The following is a 25,180-nucleotide window of genomic DNA, read 5'->3' as shown; positions in this document are numbered from 1 at the left end:
TCTTTATTTCAGATAGATAATTTGATTTTTTTATTTATTTTTTTATTTTTTTATTAATTATTATTTCACCAGCTTTTATGTAGAAAAAAAAACTGTTTGCCAATTGGTCAGAATTGGAATGGTTGTTAGTCAAATGGTATTTACAGCTAAGGTTATTGGCCAAAAAACCTGAGCAAACATATAGGGAGTTTTACACAATGCAATTAACTGACATTGAGAAGAATGGAAATACTGACAGATTACTTTCTCCAGGTATTACAGACCTTGTTGGGTTTTTAAAGAAATGAGAGAATATCACCTAAATAGTTTGTGGTCATCTTGGTTTCACTTTTTGAGGGAATTGAGATTTTGTCACTTGCACTAGCTTTTGGGACTTTACATCTGAAATTAATAATAATAATAATTAAAAAAAGTTTAGTATATCAGAAGGACAAACTTATTGATTTTGCTGTTAGAAAGGAAGCTCAGTCTTCTATTAAACTGAAGATTTAGTGAACTATTGTCAGGGTGCAGGCAGAAGAACAGGCTGAGTCCAAAAACTTCAATACAAAGCTTTACTCAAAAATCAATACAGTACAGACTGGCAGGCAGAGGGTACACGCACAAACTCAATAACATGAACAACGACCAACAAGGACAGACTGAACAGAGGCAAACTAAATACAAGCAATAATCAAACATAAAAAGGTGCAAACAGGTGATAAAGATGAACAAGCTGAACAGGGGCTGATTGAGAAAGTGAGTTCAAGTGTGGAAACAAGAGGATCCTGGGAAGTGAAGTGCAGATGACAAAGACAGGCTAGTGCAGACGAAGACTGTGACAACTATATATTTACATAAGCATGTACTGTGATTGTTATATTTTTGCTTCTTCAGCAAGTTTAAAAATATCATTGACTCATGTTTTATGATGCTGAGAAAAATAATTGATGCCCGTAGGCATAATGGTGCATTTCAGTTTGAACTTTTCCTTACATGGTGCAAAGTGTTTATTAATTAATCGTGTGCTCAGATTTAGTTTTCTTTAACGCTTCTTTTTCTGTAACTCATTTAAAGGTTTAACCTGTAATTTCTAAAGCACTTTTATCCAGAAGAAATCTGTCAAATTCAGTATATAATGCATGCTAAAGCAGGTAGCTGTCATTTTGAAAGTGTTTATATTGTACTGTAATAGAAAACCTGCTAGTTAAAACATTTATTGTCTATTTGTCTATCAGTCTATTAAGTTTCAGTATGCCGTCTTTGTGTGAGCAGCTGAAACTTTAACCTTTTGTTTTCAGATGGATGGAGGCCTGTCTGGAGGAGCAGCTACCTCCTACCACAGAACTGGAGAACGGCTTGAGGAATGGCGTCTACCTTGGCAAACTGGCCAAGTTCTTTGCCCCGCAGTTGGTGACAGAGAAGAAGATTTATGACAGGGACCAATCTCGTTATAAGGTTCTAATGTTTCACTTTTTATTTTTAAATTGTTTTTAGCAACTCTTTACCTCAGCACACAAATGCTGTGTTACCCTACATTGACACAGACACTCCTAAAAAGTACACCAGTTGGTAAATACAGATGTTTGTCCCAAAAATTGACTGTGTCTGTGTGAACGGAGCCAGTATGTTACAGTGCTTTGTCAGGATGTGCCTTTTCCTTAATGCAACACAGACATCCTCACATCCTGAATGTCTCATTCCCATGGGAGGAGAAATAGCAGATTCAGATTGAATTGTGCCCACTGATAGTGTTATTTGCACATACTATTTGTATTGTTTTCAATGAAATTATGCAAATAATCAGGTAATGATGCAAACACACCCAACAGTGTTGTGCTGAATTCAATTAATAAGGCATGTTTGTGCTTTAACTAATGACACTTTTTAAGCACTTTTTTTTGCAGCATTTAGCACTTGGTTAAACTAAATTGTGTGTACATACCATACAATGGTACCATACATGTTTGGTTTTGGTAAGTTTTTACGAAGTTGAAACATATTTTATGCTCACCAAGGCTGCATTTATTTGATCAAAAATACAGTAAAAACAGTACATTTTGTGAAATATTATCACAATTTAAAATAATTGTTTTCTATTTTAATACATTTAAAAATGCAGTTTATTCCTGCGATGACAAATATTAATTTCCAGCATCATTACTCTAGTTAGCTCTTTTCTGTTGCACATACTGTAGAAAACAGAAGGAACATAGCTTTATATTTAATTCAGTTTAAATCAATTATATATAATACATATTTTTTAAATTGAATTATATATAATTCAGTTAAAAAAAAAAAAGGTGCAATAATGTGTTACTGTTGTATTTATTTATTTGTTTGCACATTTTTTCCCCAGCACTCAGGACTACATTTCAGACACACAGACAACACTGTGCAGTGGCTCAGAGCCATGGAGTCGGTTGGTTTGCCCAAGGTGAGGCACAAGTACACCCTTTTAAAGAAATACACACATACTGACACATATCTTTGCCATCCTTTCGCTTTGAAGATAACCGTGCATTTTCAAAGGACCGACAAGTTGGAATCAAACTGTATCCTTGGTATTTTTGAGAGGTTATGTTTCATTGGGAAAACCAACCCCTAAATAATAATATTTACTAGCTACTATTATTTATAATACAGCTTTACTTAAGCTTACAGTGTAATAATTACTGCAATAGCATAATATCCGATTATACTTTCTGAATTATCTAAGCAAGAACACATTACTAATGTATTAACTGTTGCTATTCCAGAATATTAAGAACATTAGGTCTGTAAGTCCTGCATCAATTTAGTCTTTCACGTATTCACTCAAATGAAGTAAACATAAAATACACCTTATATGGTTTAAAACATTAAACAGTTGTAAAATGTGACAAGCCCTGAGTGTGTCCATCTCTGTCTCAGTGCCAGCCAAAACGCAAATTCAGATTTGAATTCATCAGTTGATAATGTAACGCACTGAATGTTTCGGTGTGATCGTACTGTTCAAAGGGTTAATTATCAGATTATTTAGTCGTTTGGAAGCTGCATTCAAATCCATTTGACTAAAAAATCTGAGGGGGCATGTGCATGATGCCTCTGAAACTGTGATACAAAACTGTGTCCTGTACACAATGTGTGTCCATTCTGTCAGTTTGGACAGTTTAAAGTTACCATTGTTATAAGATAGATGCATAAAGGTTATTATTGTATATTTACTAATGGTTTTACTTGTTGACGTAAATTAGAATTTGCCCTCTGTTTCTCTCAAGTGCAGGAAGTATAAAAACTGTGCAATGTGCAGTGCATTACACAAAGCCACAGAAGTAAAACGGCATCATGTTTACATATACTGCATGGGCAAAATTATAGTGTATAGTCTTGTTGAACATCTAATCTCAAAACCATTGGCATTAATTGTGAGTTTATTCTGCAAAACACAAAAGAAGGAATCAAGTGTTCTTCAAAATAATGGAGGCCATGATGACATGATGAATGCACACTATTTTATGATGTTTTGTTATGTAAATGCAATACATAAATAACAGTAGTGTTCTCACTGAAAGTTCCACACATAACATTGATAATAATAATGAGAAATTATTTCTTGAGCCGCAAATCATCTTTTTAAGAAAAAAAAAAATCTTACCAACCCCAAACTTTTTAATGGTAGTGTAGTAGTACTTGTAGTGTATTATTTATTTAAAAAGTTATTTTGCTATTTCTCTTTCAGATATTCTACCCTGAGACCACCGATGTATATGATCGCAAGAATATGCCTAAGGTGATCTACTGCATTCATGCACTGAGGTACAGTACTATAGACCTTCTGATATTTCTCTACTCCTCATTCTGTTCTTTCTCTTCAGATTAAAAATGTTTACTTGCTGTGGACTGACAAGGTTTGCTTGCTTCATCAGGTTTCATAACCTGAAATTTATAAAAATGGCGGTTACTTTGTGGTCATGGTCTCTTGATCTCTTAGTTATGACAACAGGTTTGTAGAGCATCAGAATGTATGACTGCTGCTTCCTTTTGGCAGCCATTGTCATGGCAATCTCACCACTGAGAAAAGCAGCCGTTTTTTGGGTAATGATGTGACTAGTGGTGTCTATGGTGATCTAACCATCAGTCCTGCTGGTTAACTTCTTGTCTGTCTCAATTCATTTCCTGTCACTGTTTCCTGACAATTCCTGTCACTGTGTTTCAGAGACAAAACTCATTTTCTCACCTCTTCTGTTGTGCTGAGCATCCTAAGATCATTGAGAGTAGTACTTTAGGACATAAACACATCCTTCAAGTTAATGTTTTATGTTTTTATCTGCTTCATGGATAATCCACATTTAAGTTTTTATGGCCTGCCAAGGATTTAATTCTCTGAAGTATGAACTCTGAGGTGTGATCCTGCACTGTTATGATATCAGATTCCCGCCCTCCCTTGCAGGAAGTGAATAGTCAGAGATTAGCTGAGGTTTCTGTTTCCTGTTTGTCTGCCACTACTGAAAATGTGTTACGTACAATCTGAATGCAACATGTTGTCTGTCCTACTGTCTACTGTCTGCATTTATAATCAAAGCTCATTGGAATATTGATTATAAATCCACTCTGTGGGTCATCCAGGCATTATATTGAGATTTTTTTTAAAAAAGAACAGACTTATGATTTTCTAAACAATCAGACTTAGGTAACAATGAAATGGGCAAATACTGTAAATAACATTAACTTACATACTGTTGAAAAAGTTTGGGGTCAGTAAGATTTTTTAGTAAGAAATTGATATTTTTATGCAACAAGAATGCATTAAAGTGATCAAAATGACAGTTAATGCATTTATAATGTGACAAAGGTTTTCTATTTAAAGGGTTAATTTACCCAAAAATGAAAAAAGTACAGTATGTCATTAATGACCCTCATGTTGTTCCAAGCCTGTTAGACCTCCGTTCCGCACAGTTTAAGATATTTTAGATTTAGTCCGAGACCATTCTGTTCCTCTATTGGCTTGGAAAATACATTTTGGTCCAAAAATAACAAAACCTACGACTTTATTCTGCATTGTTCTCTTCTGGTGCTATTTTCATTCCGCGTTCAGTGACGCTGGTGACGTAAGACGCTGCTGACGTGTTATCTGTGTGCTCGAGCTTCCTTCACTGTCTAAAAGAGAGATGCACGCTGTAAACAAAACAATCTACGCAAACATGTAAGGATTTCGACACAAAGAAAGACTTTTTTTTTGCCCAGCCATATTTATTTGAACCCGAATACGGATGCACCAGATACACGTCAGCAGCGTCTTACGTCATCAGCGTCACTGCGGACTTGTGAACGCGGACTGACAACAGAACCGGAAGTCAATACAATGCTGAATAAAGTTTTTGTAGTTTTTGTTATTTTTGGACCAAAATGTATTTTCCATGCTTCCAAACATTCTAACTAACCCACTGGTGTCACATGGACTACTTTGATGTCTTTATTTCCTTTCTGGACAAGGACAGTATACCTTACATACAGTAGATTTTCAATGGAGGGACAGAAAGCTCTAAATCTAAAATATCTTAAATTGTAAACGGAGGTTTTACTCGGCTTGGGACGACGTGAGGGTGAGCCATTAATGACATAATTTTCATTTTTGGGTGAACTAACCCTTTAAGTGTATATAAGTATGTAAGCATATTGCTCTCATTAGGTATTTCCAACTCTTAGGTTAATGCTAATTTATAAATATACCATTGTTGATTGCTTATTTTTTTGCTCTTTATACAGTAACCAAAGTCAATTTATACAAGTTATATTTTTTGACAAGTACACATTAAATTGATCAAAAGTGTCAATAAATACAAATACAAAAGATTTTTTTTTTCTTTCTGTTCATCAAATAATTCTGAAAAATGTACTTGTATCATGGTTTCCACAAAAATATTAAGCAGCACAACTGTTTTCAACTTTGATAATACTATTATTTCTTAAACCCCAAATCAACATGATTTCTGGATCATGTGACACTGAAGAGTGGAGTAATGATGCTGAAATACATCTTTAACATCACAGGAATAAATTACACATTAAAAGCTTTTCAAATAGAAAAAAACATGTTATACTATTTCACAATTTTACAGTTGTATTGTATTATTGAGCATTGGTGAGCATAATATAATTATTTCACAATCATAAAAAACAGACCCCAAACTTTTGAAACTAGTCTACATGACAGGAGGGACTTGAGTTGTATCAAGGAAACAGGGTGGGCTCTTCTGCCAAACTTCAATGCAGAACAACAGCCTGACAACCACCCACAAAACCATATAATTGTAAAGATGAGTTTGCATTGGAAACACTACTTACATTTTCTCAGAAAATTTCATATATATATCATTCAGTTGTTAACATGTTTTATTTTATGCTAAGTGATATATCAGAAAACAATTGAGTGAGTGAAAGCGTAGAAAGCCATTCATGGTGAGTCATTTTAAATAGAAAGCCAGGTAATTCATTGGTGTCTTAAGTATGCAAATCATAACTTAGTTATTTGGCAGCTTGTGAGCACAGGGGAATGCATCTAATGAATAACCACAGGAAGACTTCTTTTATAGTAAATGATTTATAGTGCTTCCTGCTCTCTCATTCTCTCATTTGTCTTGTGTGTGGGTTTGCCTGGCTTCCTCCCTTTGCCTTGCACACACTCTTCCTTCCTGACCATGTTACTCAGTAAGACTAGACATCACTGAGACTGTGCCCAGAGATGCCTCCCATTAGATAGCTGACATGTATTTCCCCCCCCCCCTAGAGCATCAGTATTTTAGGGTCAAAATATCTAATATAATAGTATATATGACACAATGATGTTTATATATTATTGTAACAAGGTTTGTGTTCAGGGAAGAAAGAGGACTTAAAACTTTAATCCAAAAAACTGACAACTGCCGCATAAATTCACGGACAAGTGCAGCATAAATTAAAAAAAAAACAAAAACAAAAAAAAACATAATGTCCCAGGCTTAGTCCTCTCTCATCCTTCACTGTCGTCACTCGAGGCACAGTACCGTTCCCATGGCTCTCAGCCTTGCACTGCTTGCCACAATTATTTTATATATTTAATATATTTATATCAAATATTTTTGTATTATGCATTTATACTTTGATATCTATAAAAGGAAATGTTTGTATCATTTGGCTCTGAAGAATATAATCAAGCTTGTGACTCATGAGGTATAGGGGCCTACATCTCTTACACCAGTTAAGCCACTTAACCTTTGGCCCTTTTGGAGTTAGGTGGATTAATTCACACTAGACTGTCTCTATCTCTTTGGCTATTGATGTAGGGGTCAAAGGTTAAGGAAAGCAAGTTAAGTTTATCTCTCATGCATTAACGTTCAGTTGCACACCACCTTTAATAATTCATTACTCCTCTATTTGTCTTCAGTCAGTGGATAGATAAAAGTTTAATGCAGTTTCCAGAATGTGTTGCACATTTACTGCAGGCTATTTTCCTGTTCCTGAATTAGCATAGTGCTAGACTTAACACAACTGTGTACTACCATCTAGTGGAAGAGAATTGTAGCCACATTTTTTATTTGTAATGTTCGGTATTGCAAAGAAAGGTAGTGAAATATTTTAAACAGTGTTTCCCAACTGGTTTTAGCTTCAGGGCACCACACAGTATCAGTTTTTTCTTTCTTACTGTCTTTCCCTCTTTTTTTCTTATATATATATATATATATATATATATATATATATTAATTACAATAATTCAAGATTAATAATTTTCCTCGTTGTATGTGTACCCATATGCAATTGTATTTGTTTTCTTGCTTATTTTTGTTCTAATTTCGCTGCTTTTACCAAGTAACATAATAATTTTCTTCAAAAGATCAAGTTTAATTGTACACATGACCTTTGATATCAACATCAAAACATATGGGAATTCAAGAAAGGCAAAGAGTGCTACTGGGGTAAAAATCTACATATCCCAGTGCTCTTTGGATAAGGGAAAGTTCAATTTGTCATATAAGGCCACAGCACTCAAGGATTAAGAAAATGTCAATGTTGATTTCTCCTCATTCTCCTCAAGTTGATCAACCTATTTACTTTGCATGATTGAATGGACATTACATTCAAGGATAGCAGTTTGTTTGGAATACATATTTTTTTTTAATAAACGATTTTCAATTTTAACTTCATTTTCAACTACTCATTTAATAATGGGATGGAATCATCCATTTTAAATTTAGTTGCGAGAACTTTTCTTTCCTGACTTAGTAGTTCAGACATTAGATATGTTGCTCCCTCCCTTATATTACAGTTAAACCAAGAGAATTAAAGTTGTGTCTCTACAGCCTGTGAAAATGTATAGCTGTACTCCCAACACTTGTTCACCCAAAAGTCTTGCTGCTTAGTCCTTTATGACGGTTTCACCCTGGCTAAAAGCTGATATATATTTCTTTTCAAGGCAGTAGAAAGGTTCTTATTCAAAACAGTAGAAAAGACAAATTTCTTATTGTCTTTTGCTTCTACCATTTTGGAGTGAAATGGAAATAAATTTTGACTTCCAAATTTATTGTGTAATACTTAACACTGCTCTCATGCAGAAATTGCTGTGCTATCTCTGATTTTGTCTCATTCCCTCGCTATGATGTAGTGCATTTATTTGTTTGTTCTTCTTTGTGCAGCTTGTACCTCTACAAATTGGGAATTGCCCCTCAGATCCAGGACCTGTTGGGGAAAGTGGACTTCACTGGTAAACCACAGTCATTCTCATAGATTAAATCGATTCTACGCAGTTTTTTTAGCTTAACTAAACAGCTTCAGAGTTATTGAAATGGTTATATGACTTCTTTTGGGTTGAATGGTGGCCATCTGTCGGATCTATGTATTTAATCAAATTAAACACAATGCATTATTGTATACTATGTAATACATCACGCCATGTCACGCTCTGCGTGAGTGGTATTTACGACAGTAACCTTAAATACAAGTACTCCACAGCGACTCTAGGGGCCGCTGTTTGACAAAAACGGGATTCCTGCATGATGTCCCTTTTAGTGCCATTTTTGCCAGAAAATATCAATAAAAAATGTATTTACTGACATAATATTCATATTTTATACCTCAGGCAACCACATTTTTAGAAGAAAAGGTTCAATTTTGAACCTTAAAATAACTTTTTTGGGCTTCCTATCCTGGGAATCCTGGGATCATTTAATTAATTAATTTGGTTTCTATTCATTTTTAAGCTTGTAAACACAAGAAAAAATTGAAACAACTTGTTAAACATGAAAGTTTAATGCAATCATTTAAGACATTTCTTCTTTTATAACCATTTTCCCTTAAAGGGTTCTTAAAAATCTAAAACCCTAGGTTTCTATATTTAACTCTATTGAATAGTTGCAATACTAACAATAAACAAATATGGGTTTTTCAAAGGACAATACATAAACTACCTCAATCGTTAATATGTAGAATCTGCAATCTTACATTTGAGTTTTGAAGCATATAGTAGTATTTCCTTACAATAACAGAGCTCAAAGCACAGCCACACAATTATATCCATAACTGAAGAGTAGATCCTCTGTCAGCTCAGTTTACACGACAAGGCAGAAAAGTGCCTCAGGTTTCAATGATAGTGAACGCTCTGCAGAAAAGGTGCTGACTGCGTTTGATTAATGAAGGGAATGCTATGACAGGTAATTACCGCTTTAGCTCGGTATGGAGTGTAACTCTTCATCTCAGTCATTGTGTTTTGACACCTCATCAGGAAAATTGAGTTCAAGTCATTATGATGTGATCTGTAATGAATTAATGATGGAGGTGAAAACACATTTAAGATTATAGCTAGTTGTCTTTGCTGTAGTGGTTTGATGTTGACACACTTATTGTGGAATGATTTAAAGTAACAAGGATTTTGATTTGTTCGACCTGTATGTTGGCAAGACAGCCATTGTTGTTTTCAAATGCATTACAGGTGCAGGTCCAGTGAATTTGCATGGACATAATGCCACAGATTAGTAATGTGTCAGTGATAGTAAATAGGCTAGAATTAAAAGATATATGTAAGATATGTAACCTAAATGATGACATTTCATATTCTCACTCCACAGAGGAAGAGATCAGTAACATGAGGAAAGAACTGGAGAAATATGGCATCCAGATGCCCACCTTCAGCAAGATCGGTGGCATCCTGGCCAATGAACTTTCAGTTGATGAAGCTGCATGTGAGTGACTTCATCTGTTTTCTTATCTAGTCATATGTTTGTGTAAGTATGCTGCAAATCTGTTTAAATTTCATACCTATTATCCTTATTCTGATGATTGCATGTTTTTGTGTCATCTTTCTTATTTATATCTGCAGTACACGCTGCTGTCTTTGCCATTAATGAGGCCATAGACAAAGGGGTTGCTGAGAACACAATGGTGGCTCTGCAGAACCCTAACGCCTTACTGAGAAACACAAAGAAACCACTGGCCCAGGCCTACCAGGACACACTTAGCAACGCCAAGAGGAGGAAAGAGGATCAGGCCTCGGGGCGGGTAAACTACCGTATATATTCATATAAGTTTAGAAACACACTTCAGTTCGAAAGTTTAGTGTTGATCATATTTTTAATGATTTGAAAGAAGTATCTTATGCTCACCAAGGCTGCATTTATTTGATCAAAATACAGTAAAGACAGTAATATTGCGAACTATTATTTTATATTATATTTTAAAATGTAATTTTATTCCTGTTATGGCAAAGCTGAATATTCAGCATCATTATTCCAGTCTTTAGTGTCACATGATACTTCAGAAATCATTCTAATATGATCATTCTAAAGATCCGCTTCAGGGGGTCGAGAACGAATTACGGTTGGTACCCGAAGCCGGGCTCGAGAACCTGGTTCCCTTGGTAAAATATTTTGATGTGTGGAAAAATCTTACGAATATTTCGCCTTGGGTCCTGTGCACTATTCAAAAGGGGTGCAGTTTGGTTTCTGCCCACCAAGGTTCAACAGGGTGGTCTGAACTGCAGTCGACTCAGTGCAGGGTCGGGTATTGGAACAGGAAGTAAACTCCCTGACGCAACAATAATCGGAGATTGGCTTAGTTTCATTCATACTTCAGATGCTAAGCTGAGGGGTGTCATCCGACGCAGTTCCCATTCCATTTTTAAGGGAACAAGGGTTACAGAGATGTTTTGGAACAAGGGTAACCCAAGATGTTTTGTGTAAACGATGATTTTGTTCATGATTCTTTGATGAATTCATGAAATAAAAAAAATAAAAAATAAAAAAATCCATACATTAGCATAAAATGAGTCAAGTTTTTTTGGACAGTTAGACAGATCTTTTAGTAGTTAGTAGCTTTGCCTCAACCTTTAACTGGATAATAGGCAGCAAGAATTATAATGTTTTTACATCTGGATGTCAGGACTAATGTTTTACAAACCCAGTGCAAACCACATTTGTATGAATTAAAACCTGGTTTAATTTGGATTTTTTGAATTATGTGTTGTATAAACAAAGCCTTAGTCAAACAGTAAAAACTGTGCACACAAGTGAATATAAGAATCTTTTTAACTTAAAGATTAAGCAATCATTTACAAGGACTATTCATGATTTAAAGAACTTTAGACGTGTATATGCAAATATCTGATTTTTGCATGCAAAGCAAATTGGTTTTGTGTTTCTTTTTGCAGCCTCCTTTCAAACAAGCTCTAGCATACCTTTAGTTGCAAAATCAGCAGGATTCTGATTAAAAAATAACTGAGAATCAGCCTCGCTTGTTAAATGCTGATGTCTTCTAACACTCCTCACACACTCTGCTGACTCCAGTATCACCTGATCCCTTGATGGTGACTTAATTGAATAGTCATTTTGTTGTGTCTACATCAAAGTGGGTAAATGTTGAATTAGGTTGTGGTTTTTTTTTCATTTAATTTTCAACCTGCTGTTAAAGGGATACTCCAGTTTTTTTTTTTTTTTTGAAATCGGTGATGTCATAATGAAAACCAATTTCCATTGACTCGTTCAATTATACTCGAAGATGATTGGCTCCCTGGCGTGATCCACATTCAGTCGACTACGCAACCAGAACTTTTTGAATTATTTTTTTTATCTCTTTTAAAAAATTCTTGTTGTGACATATTGTATGTGTGTTTAGCGTTCGTCTGTTGCAACTGAAGAGAGAGATGTGTATGAAGAATTACTGACCCAGCAAGAGATCCAGAGCAATGTAGACCTCGTGAACAGTAAGTGTGAGACCACATAAAAAATAACGTTTATTGTTGTTGTTGTTGTTGTTAAGCTTAATCCTGGAAATAAATATTTTAGTTTAGTTTTAAATTGCAAATAAATAAACAAATAAGAAAACAATGCAAAGTTATGACTTGGTGAAATATTAAAAATTCAACGCTATTTGTCTGCAGCGTTTCATTCAAATTGTTATGCAAACAGTATTATTTGCAATAAAAAAATTGTATTTTCATTAGCAGTGTTATTTTAGTTATTATGTATATGCAATTATTTGTTATTTTAAATTAGTTTTTTATTTGTCTGTTTTAATTTTATATTTTAATTTTAGGTTGAGTAATTCTGTTATATGCTTTTTTCAATTTTGTGCCGAATTCTGACTAGTGCGACTCTTTTTCGGTTTTCAGCTTTGTCATTCGTCGTTTGTCGTTGTGCAGTGTTTGTGCAGTGTACAGGGAGACAATCGGATGGTCGGATGAATGTCTGGCATGTCAGAAATTTTGGTCGCTCCTATTGACTATATCGCACAGTTGAAGCAAACCTACGAACCGATTGCCCTAAACTCAGTGTTTTTTTGTTGTTGTTTTTTTTAGTGAAGTTAAACCATTTCATCTGCAGCAAAAATACAATTTAAATAAAAACGAAAAGAGGGAGATCTTTAAGTTCAGTAGTTCAAACTAGCTACAAGATTACTGTTGCTTACCTCCAGTTTGTGTTGCAAAATGGATTAACCATAACTTATATTACCCACATCTTAAAAAGCCAGATGCAATGTAACGCCTCTTTTATTAATTTTTTAAACAATGTTTTTGAAATAAACCTGTTTTTATTTTTCATTGATGATTAATTATTGCAATGTTCGAACATATTACAGACTGTTAATAGTTATTTACTATATGCCTATGCTATAGTTCATTGTAATCGACCTAAATGTTTTAGACAATTTTCAATGAGGAGGAGTGAGCTTCTATGAAATATTTTATTATTGTCACACAGCACATTGGTTATGTACTGCGAAATTATTATGTGGGAAATTAATTATAATAGCAGATCAATTTAATAATAAAATTAGCCTAGGACTCCCCTAATAATGATAATACAATACTAATAATAATTTAATGCAGAAATTGGAAATGCTATATAATCTTGATGTTGATAGCTGTTGCTTGTTTTGACAATATCTCTCTGGATACACGATATCATCTTTAGGCGCAATCCAGGGGTTTAATCGCAGATATTTCACATGTAAAGTGTGAGCACATAAATCCTGAACTTTGGCGTTATATCGCATGCGATTTACTCTTCAGAGTGAGTAGGTACCGTGCTGAAATCTCACAGTGTATGCCTGCCTTAAGAGAGCACTTGGACACTTCAGGGAAATCAATACATCATCCATGAAAATATAGCAATTCATTTTTACTGTATGGCATAGTGGGCTGCTTTGAAAATATTCTTGAGATTCTCTGAAGTGAATATGTAAATGTTATATAACAGTAATAATGATTTCCTCTCTCTAGCATCAGCAGCTATTCAGCAAGTAATTCAGGCTCTTGATGGTGAGGATGAGAAAGCCCTACTAGCCAGCCTTCAGTTGCCTGCACTTGGTCTTGTAGGAGTTCTTGATCACAACTCCTGGTTTTACCTGGAGCACTTCACATCTTACAGGAAGCATAAAGTTAAGGTACTGAAGCAGACTATCTACATCTGTTGAAATTACTCTTGATTTTGGGTCATATGAATTTGATGAGCATGTTTATGACATCTGTATGTAGGATGCTGGTGCGGGTGCTCAGCTGGAGAGAGAAGAGATTCAGAGGGTCATTACTTCCTGTAATGAGTTTGCAGAGGCGGAGAAACAAAGTATGTCACATTCATGTACTCTTGACTGGCAGATAACGTAAAGACTCGAGTGTAGTGTAGATCCTCTTTAGTTACGAAGCTCTCTATGTGGCCATTGTTGGTTTAGATCAGGGGTACTCAATTTCAGATGCCAAGGGGGCCACATTTAAACCACATAAAATGTGAAGGGCCACAAATTACAACTTGCATCGTAAGACTTTATTTATGACAATATTTACAGTTTTTACTCATTTAGAAATGCAGGCCTATCTTGCTAGGTAAGTCTTGCAAGTCTTTTTTCTAGTCCTATTTAAAGTAAGCTAATACTGAATGTGAAAATAAAAAATCTGGAACTATAAAGTGGATTAACAGTTTTCTAGCAATATTAATGCAACAAAAAAATGAAAAAAATAAAAAAAGTTCATGCTCATAAATTAAAAACCTCCCTGCAAGGAACAAAATAAAAATAATGACATTTAAATGACATGCTTTATACTCAGGATGGCTTTTAAAAAAGGTTATTATTCATAGCCTCCTACTAATAGTAGGCCCACTATTAGCCCAGTACATCTAACTTTTAAGTTAGTCAGAATTCGCTCAATAGCAGCTTTCACATGATCCATTTTTCACGTGAGCCGTGCCCCATTCCAAACTAAACCGCCAGTAACTGGAGATTTTGCAAGAGTGCCGTGATCTCGTTGACGTGATGACAGGTCGTCATTGTAATCGGAGCGCTTTTTGCTCACTTTCTGTTTATAACCCATTGACAATTTGAATACAAGTTTTGTTTTTCATGCTGTTAAGAGGACCATCAGCCAATAATTACACATTGGAGAGTAGAGATGCGCGGATCAGCTCTAACGTCAGCCAAATCAAGACGGCGATTTTGTCATTAGTCATTTTGTACCCGGCACACTTTTGGAAACTTTGAGGCACGGATGTAGCTAATACAAATAAAACATCTCCAGTTAACCAGCAGAGCATTAATTTAGTTCGCTCTTAAATAAGAGATCTAGCGCTAAAATGTTTTTGAAATCAAGCTGAGCGCTTGTTGCCCAGCCTCAGGTGCATGGCTCGCGCAGTCTTCACTCGGACACTACTTATATATATATATATATATATATATATATATATATAAGCAGCTGATTACTGATTTGCTACCAGCATATACTGTTTATATGATTGTTTTGTGTTTTTCTGATACTACTGCTTATTGTGCTCTTGATGGACACAGAGAAGGAGGCGATTCTTGCAATCAATGCAGCTATTCGTCGAGGCGTCCCAGAAGAGACCGTGGAGGAGCTCCTGAACCCCGAGGCCCAGTTACCCATCGTCTACCACACTGCTGCCAGCTTGTACCAGGCCGAGCTCTTCAGCCTACAGCTCTGCTCTCAGGTCAGCTCTCTTACTCTCCCGTTCAGCTCTTTCTTGTCCTTACTTACTAAACAAGTTTACATTTTCAATCACCTCAGAACAAGGCTGGTCTTACTCATGAGGAACTGTGTGTAGCTGTGGAGATGCTGTCTGCTGTGTCTGTGTTAAATGAGGTTCTGGACACCAAAGACTCAGTGGCCGTCATTGAGCAGCTCAGTGACTCTCCACTGGGCTTCAGTGGTCTGGATGCTGATAATTTACAGAGGTACAGTGACTCACTCTACTGATTGAAAAAGAGAGAGATGCCAAGAATACGATATGACACTCTGAGAAACAGTTAAATAATTTACTTGATCCTGTGGTTGTTTTGCTTTGTTAGATATGCAGACACACTGATCCGTCTTAGAGCAGAGTCCCTCGCCCAGGGTCAAGAGTTCCTCACCTGGAATGATGTTCAGAAGTGCATCGACACTGTCAATATCCAGGTGCATGAGGAACATGAGAGTAAGCGAACTTTGAAATACTTTTATTCTGCAAGGATGTTGATTGTTCAAAAGTGACCATAAAGATATTCATAATGCTAGAAAAGGTAACTTACTGTACTTTACAAAAGATTAAATACTGTTGAACGTTCTTTTCATCAATCTGAATAAATGTATCATATTTTCCACAAAAAAATAAATAAAAAAAAATATAAAACAGCACAATATTTTCAATATTGATGATTATAAGTGTTTCTCGAGAACCAAATCAGGATTTGAGTAAATAAATACAGCCTTGGTAAGCATAAGAGACTTCTTTCAAAAAACATTTTAAAAAGCTTTCCGAAGTATATCCAATTTTGATGCATTTCACTCTTCAAAAAAAAAATTAAAGTCCCTGTAAAGGCAATTCTAAACAAAAATTCTAAACCCATTATAAATGTTAGAAATGTATTGCTAAAAGATATTACAAAGACTGTGAACTGTGAAGTACTGAATTGTGGCGTTAGACTGTTAAACAGTTTTTCACCATTGCTATTTTCCGGATTTTTTGGGCGGGGCTAAAACGGGGCTCGATGACGCACTGGAGCCCCTGAGCTCCTGGACACGCCCCTACTTGATGACGCACTGAGGCTGGCCCTTTCTCTAACAATAGAGCACATTCACATCAGTTTGCTGCTCAATAGCGAGTGACTGTCAGTCAGTACTATTAGTTACTACAGCCTACAGTTTTCTAGCTAGCTACAGTATGCCTTCGACACGGAAATGAGTAGGCTACTACCTGTATGCGATCATGTACAAAACAAATCGGTGTCTTTATTTAAATTTCCTAAAAACGATCACATCAAGAAGAGGTGGATTAATTTTGAGAAGAGCCAACCTTGATGAAGAGCTGAGGATCACCGACAACACCCGCCTCTGTAGTGATCATTTTACAAGGGATAATTTTATAAACTTTTGTCAGAGACAACTGGGATTCACTGATTATCCTCCCACCCCGAAAGCAGTATCAGCCAATATCACCGTCGACAGCTTTCCCCGCGAGTGGGCGTGGCTTCAGCGCAGCCAGCAGACACGCCCCCAGCGTTTGAAAGCAGAGAATACTGCTAATTTTTTCAAGATTTTGATAGCTTATGTTATGTACTTGCTGGCTTTTTTATCATTCAAATTTGGCTGGGTAGCTAATAACACATTTTTCTGTGGTGTGACAATCTTAGAACACACACTTAATTTAGACTTTACAGAGACTTTAATATATTTTCTTATAAAAATAGCTTTTTGGTCTATTTCTTTACATCATTTCTTTCAGATGAGCTGAATAATATAAATATAGGTTTATCAAATGGCCTTCTCATTAATGATGTGTTTAACTCATAGGTGGTCTTTCAAATACATTGAACCTTGAAGGTTCTTAAAATCTACCATACAAAGAATGTCTTTTTTGAGAAAGTTACTCCATAATGTTCTGATAAGCTGGTGTCGCTATGTGGTTGTGTGGATGTGTGTGTATGAATTAAGAACAAATAAATCACACAGAACAGTTTTATTGAACATGTAATGAATCACACAAGTAAACTGGTGGAATATATAAAGCTGGAATTTATAGAAGATAAATATCTTAAAACAACATATTTGTTAATGTATAAACATAATGCATTTCTTAATGGAAATGTACACTACACAAATCAATGACTCTTCCATTGCATCACGAGTTGTTGATTACATAAAATTCCCATGTTGTGTAGGAGTCATTGCTATCGCTGAGATCAACGAAGCTCTAAATTCTGGAGATCCAGAGAAGACACTCGCCACCCTCCTACTCCCTACAGCTAAACTACAGGGAGTCAATCCAGTCACCGGCAAACACTATCATGATCTACTGCTGACCACCAAAGACCTCATTTGCAAGGTGACATAGAATAACAGCACTGAACCAATGAAATGTCTAAGAGGTGACATCTCTTATTTGAATTACTTTTTTTTCAAATGATTTAAACACTTCTTTCATGGTCTCAAAGACTTTGTATTCAGCTTGACCTCTGTGTGTCCAACTTCTTTCACTTCTGTACAAAGTAATGAGCTTCTACTATAGTACAAAGTGGGAAGTCCAACCATAACATCCTCATTCCACTGTTAAGCCATTTTAGATAAGGAAGCCCACCCTTGCAGGGTCCAGAAACAGAAACATCCTGCTATTTAGAAGGCCTTAGACAGTGGACAATGTGTTCGAAGGTCTAGAGCTAAAGGATCTAAACTTGACTTGGGAAGTTGAAGTCTTTGTGAGCAGATAAGAGAGGAAAGGGTCCAGACAGCTGTGGAAAGAACACAGACATACAGCTGCTCTGTAGTAGTAATACAGGTCATACTGCTTCTCATTGTACAACTTCACATAGTGTGCAAAAAGAAGTGCACTACATGGAGTAAAACACACTAAAAATATCCCAAACACCAACGTGCTGGCCTTCATGTAGTGTTTCCAGTCACGACTGGAACAATTTAGGTGGTGGATGATGGATCCGTAAACAAATGCAATGACCAGCGATGGCAGGATGAACCCCAGGCAGATCAGACTCAATCTGTATGGAATCAAAGGTTTGTAGGACGCTTCCTCATAGAGCTGGATATCATGACACGTCACCAAGTCTTCCCCGGAAACATGGTAGCTTTGCTGAACCAGAAACTCTGGTGCCATCGCAATAGCAAAAACCACCCACGTGGTTAAGCTCGAACAGATCGCACAGTACCTTTTCGACATTGTCCTATAGCGGAACGGGCGGACCACCGCAAGGTAGCGCATCACACTAATACACATGTGGGCATATATCGAGCAGTAGGTGTTACCATAAAAGCAGGCAGTCACCACCTTACAGGCCAGCTCTCCAAAGATCCAGTCGTTGTTATTGAAGTGATAGTGGACTCTGAGTGTGAGAGAAAGTAGCAGGAGAAGGTCTGAAACTGCTAGGCTAAAATATAGGATACCACTGGAAAGATTCTTTCTTCCACTGAGGCAAGCCAACACAAAGACGTTAGAGGGGATCCCGATGAGGATGGCTAGGATGTACACGGATGGAATGATCCTAGTGCTGACAATTCCAGTGATGTAATTGATGACTTTATCAGAGGCGTTTATCATAGGCTGCTGGATAGATGTGTTGGAGAACAGGGAAATATTGAACACTAGTGTTCCAGGAAACGTTTTTGGCTGAATTGATTGTTTTGGCATATTGATGCTGGTATATATTGATGCTGAAAAAAATGTTAGAAAACACAATATTGAAATACTGAAATAAAGTGTATTCATTCTCTGTACAGTTTCACACAGCGTGATACTACATTTAAACTGAATTGAATATAATTCAACAAATTATTAGATGAGCAGACATGGCTTCAAGTCATTATTTTTAACATTAATGATAATAGCATTGCACATTAAATTCTAAATACATATTTCAGGTATTTAACATATTTACAGTTGAAACATATTTCAACTGTTTTAGATTAAATTATCTGGAAAACATTGGTTGTGGAAATTTGACGTGCCTATAAATCATGATTAATCACACATGACAAACATTAACTGTAAGAGTAAGACAATACAAACTTCCAACATCAAGTATTTTGTATTTTTTTTATTTGAATTCAATTATTTGAGTTACATTTCAACTGTGTGACATATTTAATTTCCTTTATTTAATTTATTTTAATTTGTCGGGTTTACGTAGTCTTGCGTGTTGTTGTTTTCCTTTTGCTTTCCGAGTCTTGTTGTTTTTTCAGCTATGTACAACCTTCCAAAATTCTCACAAACTCGCCATCTTTATGTTGTTTTAATTGTGGCTCATTGTATTTTGAGAATTATTTGTTTTAGATTATTGAATATTCTCTAGATCTACTAACATTTTCCTTGTCATCATAGACTGCTATAGTAACTGAGAGTTAGTCAACTATTCTTACTTTTTTTTTTAGTCACAAAATCATGACTTCAGTCCATGTCCACATCTTTACCACATAGCAATCAGCTCAGCTGTTTAACTGTTAGAGAAAAGTGATCTTACCTGAATCTTGAAGTGAATCCTCAAAAATGAATGGTAATAGCAGCAGCACAAATGTTCTCCACATGTTTGAAAGGTTTTTCCTGTGAATTTTTTACAAAGTATCGTTTGGCAAACAACTAAACATGACCAACAAGTTTCTGTTCTGACAATCAGTCATCTGTATATTGAGATAACTATCAAGCTAGACGTCTGTTGAAGGGCATGACGGTTTCCTGTAAGGGTTTAGGGAGTCTGGATTCAGAATTACTCAGTGCTCATTTCTCAGGCATGTCAGGAAATGCTACGTGATATGAGACTTCCCCCAAATGGTTGGACCAAACTATTTACACTTATCTGTCCACAAATAGTTCCTAAATAACATGCAGGAATGTTTATATGATGTTTTGGTGTTTTGACAACTTGATTTAAGTTTAGTCCTTTAATGGATTTCTTTCTAAATCCTTTAATGGATTTTTGTCTTTCTTTCTTTCTTTCTTTCTTTCTTTCTTTCTTTCTTTCTTTCTTTCTTTCTTTCTTTCTTTCTTTCTTTCTTTCTTTCTTTCTTTCTTTCTTTCTTTCTTTCTTTCTTTCTTTCTTTCTTTCTTTCTTGAATGAATGAATGAATGAATGAATGAATGAATGAATGAATTCAGGTCTTATCCCTTCAAATAAAGGAAACGGTACTTTTTTGTTTTGTTTTTCAGGATCTGAGTGTCAGCAAATGATAGGTAGAATGGTAAATCTTTGATTTTTCACAGCAGTCGATATCATCAGGTTGCAGGTTCTTAACTTTTTCTTTTTATTCTGTTAAAAATGTGTCTGGAATCTGGCCACACTATTTACCAAAAAACATACCATGAATTATTTGATGACAAAATACTGCACCATACTTTTTATATATTAAATCAAATAAATAATTTCATTGTTTTCATACAGTTCATCTGTGCTTTCAAAATTCCAAAATAAATTATGGAAATGTTTGGGTTAACTTTGCTCTTAACATTTGACATCATACACTGAGATGATATAATATTATATGACTGCTGTGAAAAAAAACCTGATTAAACAAGATATTTACCAAAGAGACACTTCCTGTTTTACAGTGATAGTTGCACAGCATGTATAATACAGTCTTGTCTAATACATGATTTACTTTAGTTGCTTACATTCAGAATAAATGACTGTGTAGTATCAGATGATTTGGTTTGCACTGTGACAGCAGTACACATGGACCATATTGAGCCTGTGTATTGTATTGTATTGTATACACATGTTTTGTATTGAGCCTGCCCTGACTGTGTGTTGCGCTGTTATAGAGATCCGGAGATGAGTCTGCTGTGCTGTGGCTGGACCAGATCCAGGAGGCCATACACACTGCCAACCAGGACCAGGAGGATGCACTCAAATGTAAGTTTGTATCCAAATATAAGTTGCATGAAAGATGTATGATAAGCTTTTATGTTAATTCTGTTAATATCCTATACACATACCTGTGAAGGATGTACTGTATATTTTTATTTATGATTCACATAATGGCATATAACCTTTCAAATTGGGTTTGACATTTAAAATGAAATACTTTATATATTTTATAACGCATATTCTTTAATATATATTTTATATATTTAAGCTGTTAATAAAAATCGATGTAAAATGTTCACGTTTGGCTGCAATGAAAGCATGACTATGGAGAATCTAACAGAAAAACACTTTATTAACAACATAACTCGGAGATACCCAGGATATATCAGGACAACACTAGAACGCGACCACATCATACAAAGATGACACTGAACAAGTAACTGAGGGAACTAAGAGCTTAAATACTATATAATAAACAAAATAGAAACAGGTGCATAACATAATCAGTAACCAAGGAAATTAACTAGAGAATACAGACAGACAGGGAGACCGGGCAAATCAAACTAAGGGGGCTTTTACACTGGGCTCGTTTGCTGCGGTCCGAGCCCGAGCACGTTTGTACCAGCCGAACTCAGACCACCTCCTCCAGGTAGTCTAGGGTTCAGTACCCCAGTGCGCATCTCGGTCCCATGACAGCGTTCACATTAGCGGTTTTTCATGCGAACCTTGCCCGGTTCCGAACTAAACTGCCAGTGTGAAAGCCCCCTAAGGGACATCGCCATCTACTGGCCTGGCAGCAGAATACAGCTTTTTTAATCATACGTGCAAACGGGGATCGTTTTGACAAAGGACAGAAAAATCTTTTTCTGTTTTAGTACATCGTTGTCATGTAAACTGTACATAAATCTGACAAAATATTGTCACAATACATACAATTTTAAAATGTATAGGAAAAAATCAAAATAATGCAAAGAAAGAAAAAAAAATGCATCCTTTCTATGAATAACTGTAACTTTATCCATTCTCAAGGATTGAAAATGATTTTTATGTATATTGCATGTCTTATTTCAGTGGCTGAGGCCGTCGCAGACATTAACAGGGCAGTATCTGAGGGCGATGCTATGGCCACACTGGGTGCTCTGCAGTGTCCTGATGCAGGTCTTCGAGCAGTGCTGTCTGAATGTGCTCATATCTACCACAGTCAGCTCTCTCAGTTACAGAGCACTCAAACAGAACAAGGTAACATTGATGACTGCGGTCTGGAAGGTCTAGCTATAATTTGAACATTAACTTAGCTCTTGTTATCTGCCTTACTCTTTGAGGCTGGAGAATGTACTGTCATGCATATTAAATATCATTTATTATATAATTATACAGAATATTGTGTATGGTATTATCAAGCCCTTTTGTGTATATGTGTATCAATAGCATTAACAAACCTAATTGTGTCAAATTTGTGCAATATTTGCCAGTTTGATACAATTTGATAAATTGTTAGATAAATATTCCACAGACTTTTCAAGCAACATCTAAAACATTTACTGGTTTATTTGATTTCAGACAGAGGCAAATACATTTTTTCATAAATAAGTTATTCTTCACAGGACCTCTGAGCAATCACAGTGCTTTAATTTTAATTGTGTTATCTTTAGAGACCAGTGGCAGTTCGTGGGTAAAACACAAGATCAAGGATAAATATGATTACTTCTATAACATCGAAAGCAAAGAAGGGACATGGGTTGAGCCAGATCATTTTTTCCATGACAGTTCACAGCTCACCAAAGAAGATATTCAGGTATGTCTTTAGCACAAACATACATTTGCTGTGTTTTGCGTTGTTTGTGACAGCTCTGCAGTTCATTTGATATTTTCTTTCCCCTTAACTAGAGTGTTTTGAGCAGTGTAACAGCTGAGTATAGCAGAGAGCAGCTGTGGTTGGCCAATGAGACGCTGATCATCAAACTGCAGGCCCTGATTCGTGGATACCTGGTGAGGCGGGCACATACTGACAGACTGGAGTACTTGCAAAAACAAGAGCCGAGCGTCATCAAACTACAGGTGCTTAACTCTAAAAAATACTATTTTTTAAAAATATAGTTGTTATCATTATTTGTTTAAATTGTTGTTTATTAAAAAAACAATATACTACTTAAAGGGGGGGGGGGGTAAAACACTCAGTTTCAGTCAATCTCATGTTAATCTTGAACACTGATGGACAGTAATGCGTTAGAAGTAACACGTTACAGTAATCCGATTACTTTTTTCAAGTAACGAGTAAAGTAAGGGATTCCAATTAAAAAAATAGTAATTAGATTACTGTTACTTCCCTGTAAACAGGCTGCATTACTGCATTAGTCAACCGTGATTTTGTTTAGTGAGACTGTCTTGTGACATTGAGTCGTGCGCGAGTAACAATGTTGTATGAGTGTCGCGACATCAGTGAGAGACGAGCTGCCAACTCTCAAGCATTGGCCGTGAGACACGCATCTGATTGTCAAAAACACTTAATCAACAACATTTCAAAAAATTGTCGTAGGGCTTTTTGCTTGCACCAATAACAAGACACTGAAAATGAACACTATAAAAACATTGAAAGCATTGAGGGCTGTGTCAAAAATCGCATACTCCCTCCTTTCACATTGGGTTTTGTTTACCATTGCAGGCATCCTGGAAGGGCTACAAACAGAGAAGAGTGTATAAAGACAGACTAAAGACCTTCCAAGACAGCGTGAGCACTGTGATTAAGGTAACGGTTCTATCACTGATGCTCTTTTATCACAGTTTTTCATTGTACCATATTCACCTTGTTTCGAATTTTAGTACTTGAATTATTCATGATTATTTCATTATTATAATTAAAGAGAATTATTATAATTATTCATTATAAGCATAAAAACCTGTTTCCTCTACACTTTAGTTACAGTCACTGGTGAAGATGTGGAAAGCTAAACGAAGCTACATTAAGAGAATGCAGTACTTCAAAGACCATGTAAGTCATCTCACTCACAAGTGAAGATTCAGCTTCTGCATCTGCATACTCATGACGCTGAAACATTCTGTGTCGTGTTCAGGAGAAAGAAATAGTGACGATTCAGGCTTACCTTAAGGCTAATAAAGCAAGAGTTGACTACAGAACTTTGAGTAAGTCCATTACATTATTACATTGAATGTATTATTTCATTTAATTTGCATTTACATGTATTGTTAGTTGATTGGTTTGATGGTAAAGATAATTGTTTTTCCATTTATTTTTCAAACAGCCGGTTCTCAGCATCCCCCTCTCTCAGTGGTCCGTAAATTTGTACACTTGCTGGAACAAAGTAGCCTCGATTTACAGGAGGAACAGGAAGTGACACGGCTTAGAGAGGAAGTGGTCACCAAGATTCGTGCTAATCAGCAAATGGAAAAGGATCTGAATTTAATGGATATTAAGATTGGCCTGTTAGTAAAGAATAGGATCACACTACAGGTGCTATTTTTATGCTGAAATTGGGAGCAATGTGTATTGTTTGTTGTATATACTAAGGATTAATGAGAAAAATGTTACATTATCTTTTGATGTATATAGGTTTGAAGGTTGCCAAAATGACAAAAAAAACTTTTTCTTGAGTCTCATAAGAGTAGAAACAGTTACATATGTTCAAACTAGTTTGAACCCATCCTAACCATCCTAATTTTTCCAACTTCTTCAATGTTTTCTTCTTTAACAGGATGTGGTTTCACACAGCAAAAAGATGAAAAGCAAAAAGAACAAAATGAATAAAGAAGATCTGGCTATGGGTGAAAAGCAGGGCATCAAGGGCCTGAGCAAAGAAAAGAGGAAGAAACTGGAGACCTATCAGCATCTCTTTTACCTTCTACAAGTGAGATCTTTGGCCCACATTGAGTCATTTTAAATCATTTA

General features: G+C 35.8%; 2 protein-coding genes across 2 annotated transcripts in view; one reads left to right on the top strand and one right to left on the bottom strand.

Moving 5' to 3' along the window:
- The window catches only part of iqgap2 (IQ motif containing GTPase activating protein 2), a 56,174-nt gene that overhangs the window by 19,562 nt on the left and 11,432 nt on the right, over positions 1–25,180 (top strand). The window contains exons 3-24 of the mRNA XM_039650080.2: positions 1,281–1,437; positions 2,339–2,416; positions 3,701–3,777; positions 8,631–8,698; positions 10,059–10,172; positions 10,310–10,488; positions 12,100–12,187; positions 13,706–13,869; positions 13,961–14,048; positions 15,262–15,422; positions 15,500–15,666; positions 15,781–15,905; positions 17,629–17,792; positions 21,231–21,321; positions 22,348–22,515; positions 22,929–23,071; positions 23,164–23,334; positions 23,939–24,022; positions 24,194–24,265; positions 24,348–24,417; positions 24,537–24,745; positions 24,987–25,139. Coding sequence (XP_039506014.1) covers positions 1,281–1,437; positions 2,339–2,416; positions 3,701–3,777; positions 8,631–8,698; positions 10,059–10,172; positions 10,310–10,488; positions 12,100–12,187; positions 13,706–13,869; positions 13,961–14,048; positions 15,262–15,422; positions 15,500–15,666; positions 15,781–15,905; positions 17,629–17,792; positions 21,231–21,321; positions 22,348–22,515; positions 22,929–23,071; positions 23,164–23,334; positions 23,939–24,022; positions 24,194–24,265; positions 24,348–24,417; positions 24,537–24,745; positions 24,987–25,139 — 2,791 coding nt within the window. The remainder of the gene's footprint in view (positions 1–1,280; positions 1,438–2,338; positions 2,417–3,700; positions 3,778–8,630; positions 8,699–10,058; positions 10,173–10,309; positions 10,489–12,099; positions 12,188–13,705; positions 13,870–13,960; positions 14,049–15,261; positions 15,423–15,499; positions 15,667–15,780; positions 15,906–17,628; positions 17,793–21,230; positions 21,322–22,347; positions 22,516–22,928; positions 23,072–23,163; positions 23,335–23,938; positions 24,023–24,193; positions 24,266–24,347; positions 24,418–24,536; positions 24,746–24,986; positions 25,140–25,180) is intronic.
- On the bottom strand, positions 17,407–20,189 carry f2rl2 (coagulation factor II thrombin receptor like 2). The gene is made up of 2 exons (XM_039650082.2): positions 19,936–20,189; positions 17,407–19,129 (listed from the first exon to the last, which is right to left on the bottom strand). The coding sequence occupies exons 1-2, from the start codon at positions 19,997–19,999 to the stop codon at positions 18,090–18,092; spliced, it is 1,104 nt and encodes a 367-aa protein (XP_039506016.1). The 5' UTR covers positions 20,000–20,189; the 3' UTR covers positions 17,407–18,089.

Source organism: Pimephales promelas, chromosome 4 (genome assembly GCF_988280905.1).
Source record: "Pimephales promelas chromosome 4, fPimPro1.hap1.1, whole genome shotgun sequence".
Taxonomy (NCBI): domain Eukaryota; kingdom Metazoa; phylum Chordata; class Actinopteri; order Cypriniformes; family Leuciscidae; genus Pimephales; species Pimephales promelas.
The sequence above is the reverse complement of the archived record's forward strand: the minus strand, read 5'-3'. Positions and strand labels throughout refer to the sequence as shown.

Coding starts and splice junctions, on each gene's coding strand:
- f2rl2 (XM_039650082.2), bottom strand. CDS start 19,999: ATGTGGAGAACATTTGTGCTGCTGCTATTACCATTCATTTTTGAGGAT. Junction 19,130..19,935: donor GGATTCACTTCAAGATTCAG/GTAAGATCACTT, acceptor CATTTTTTTCAG/CATCAATATATACCAGCATC.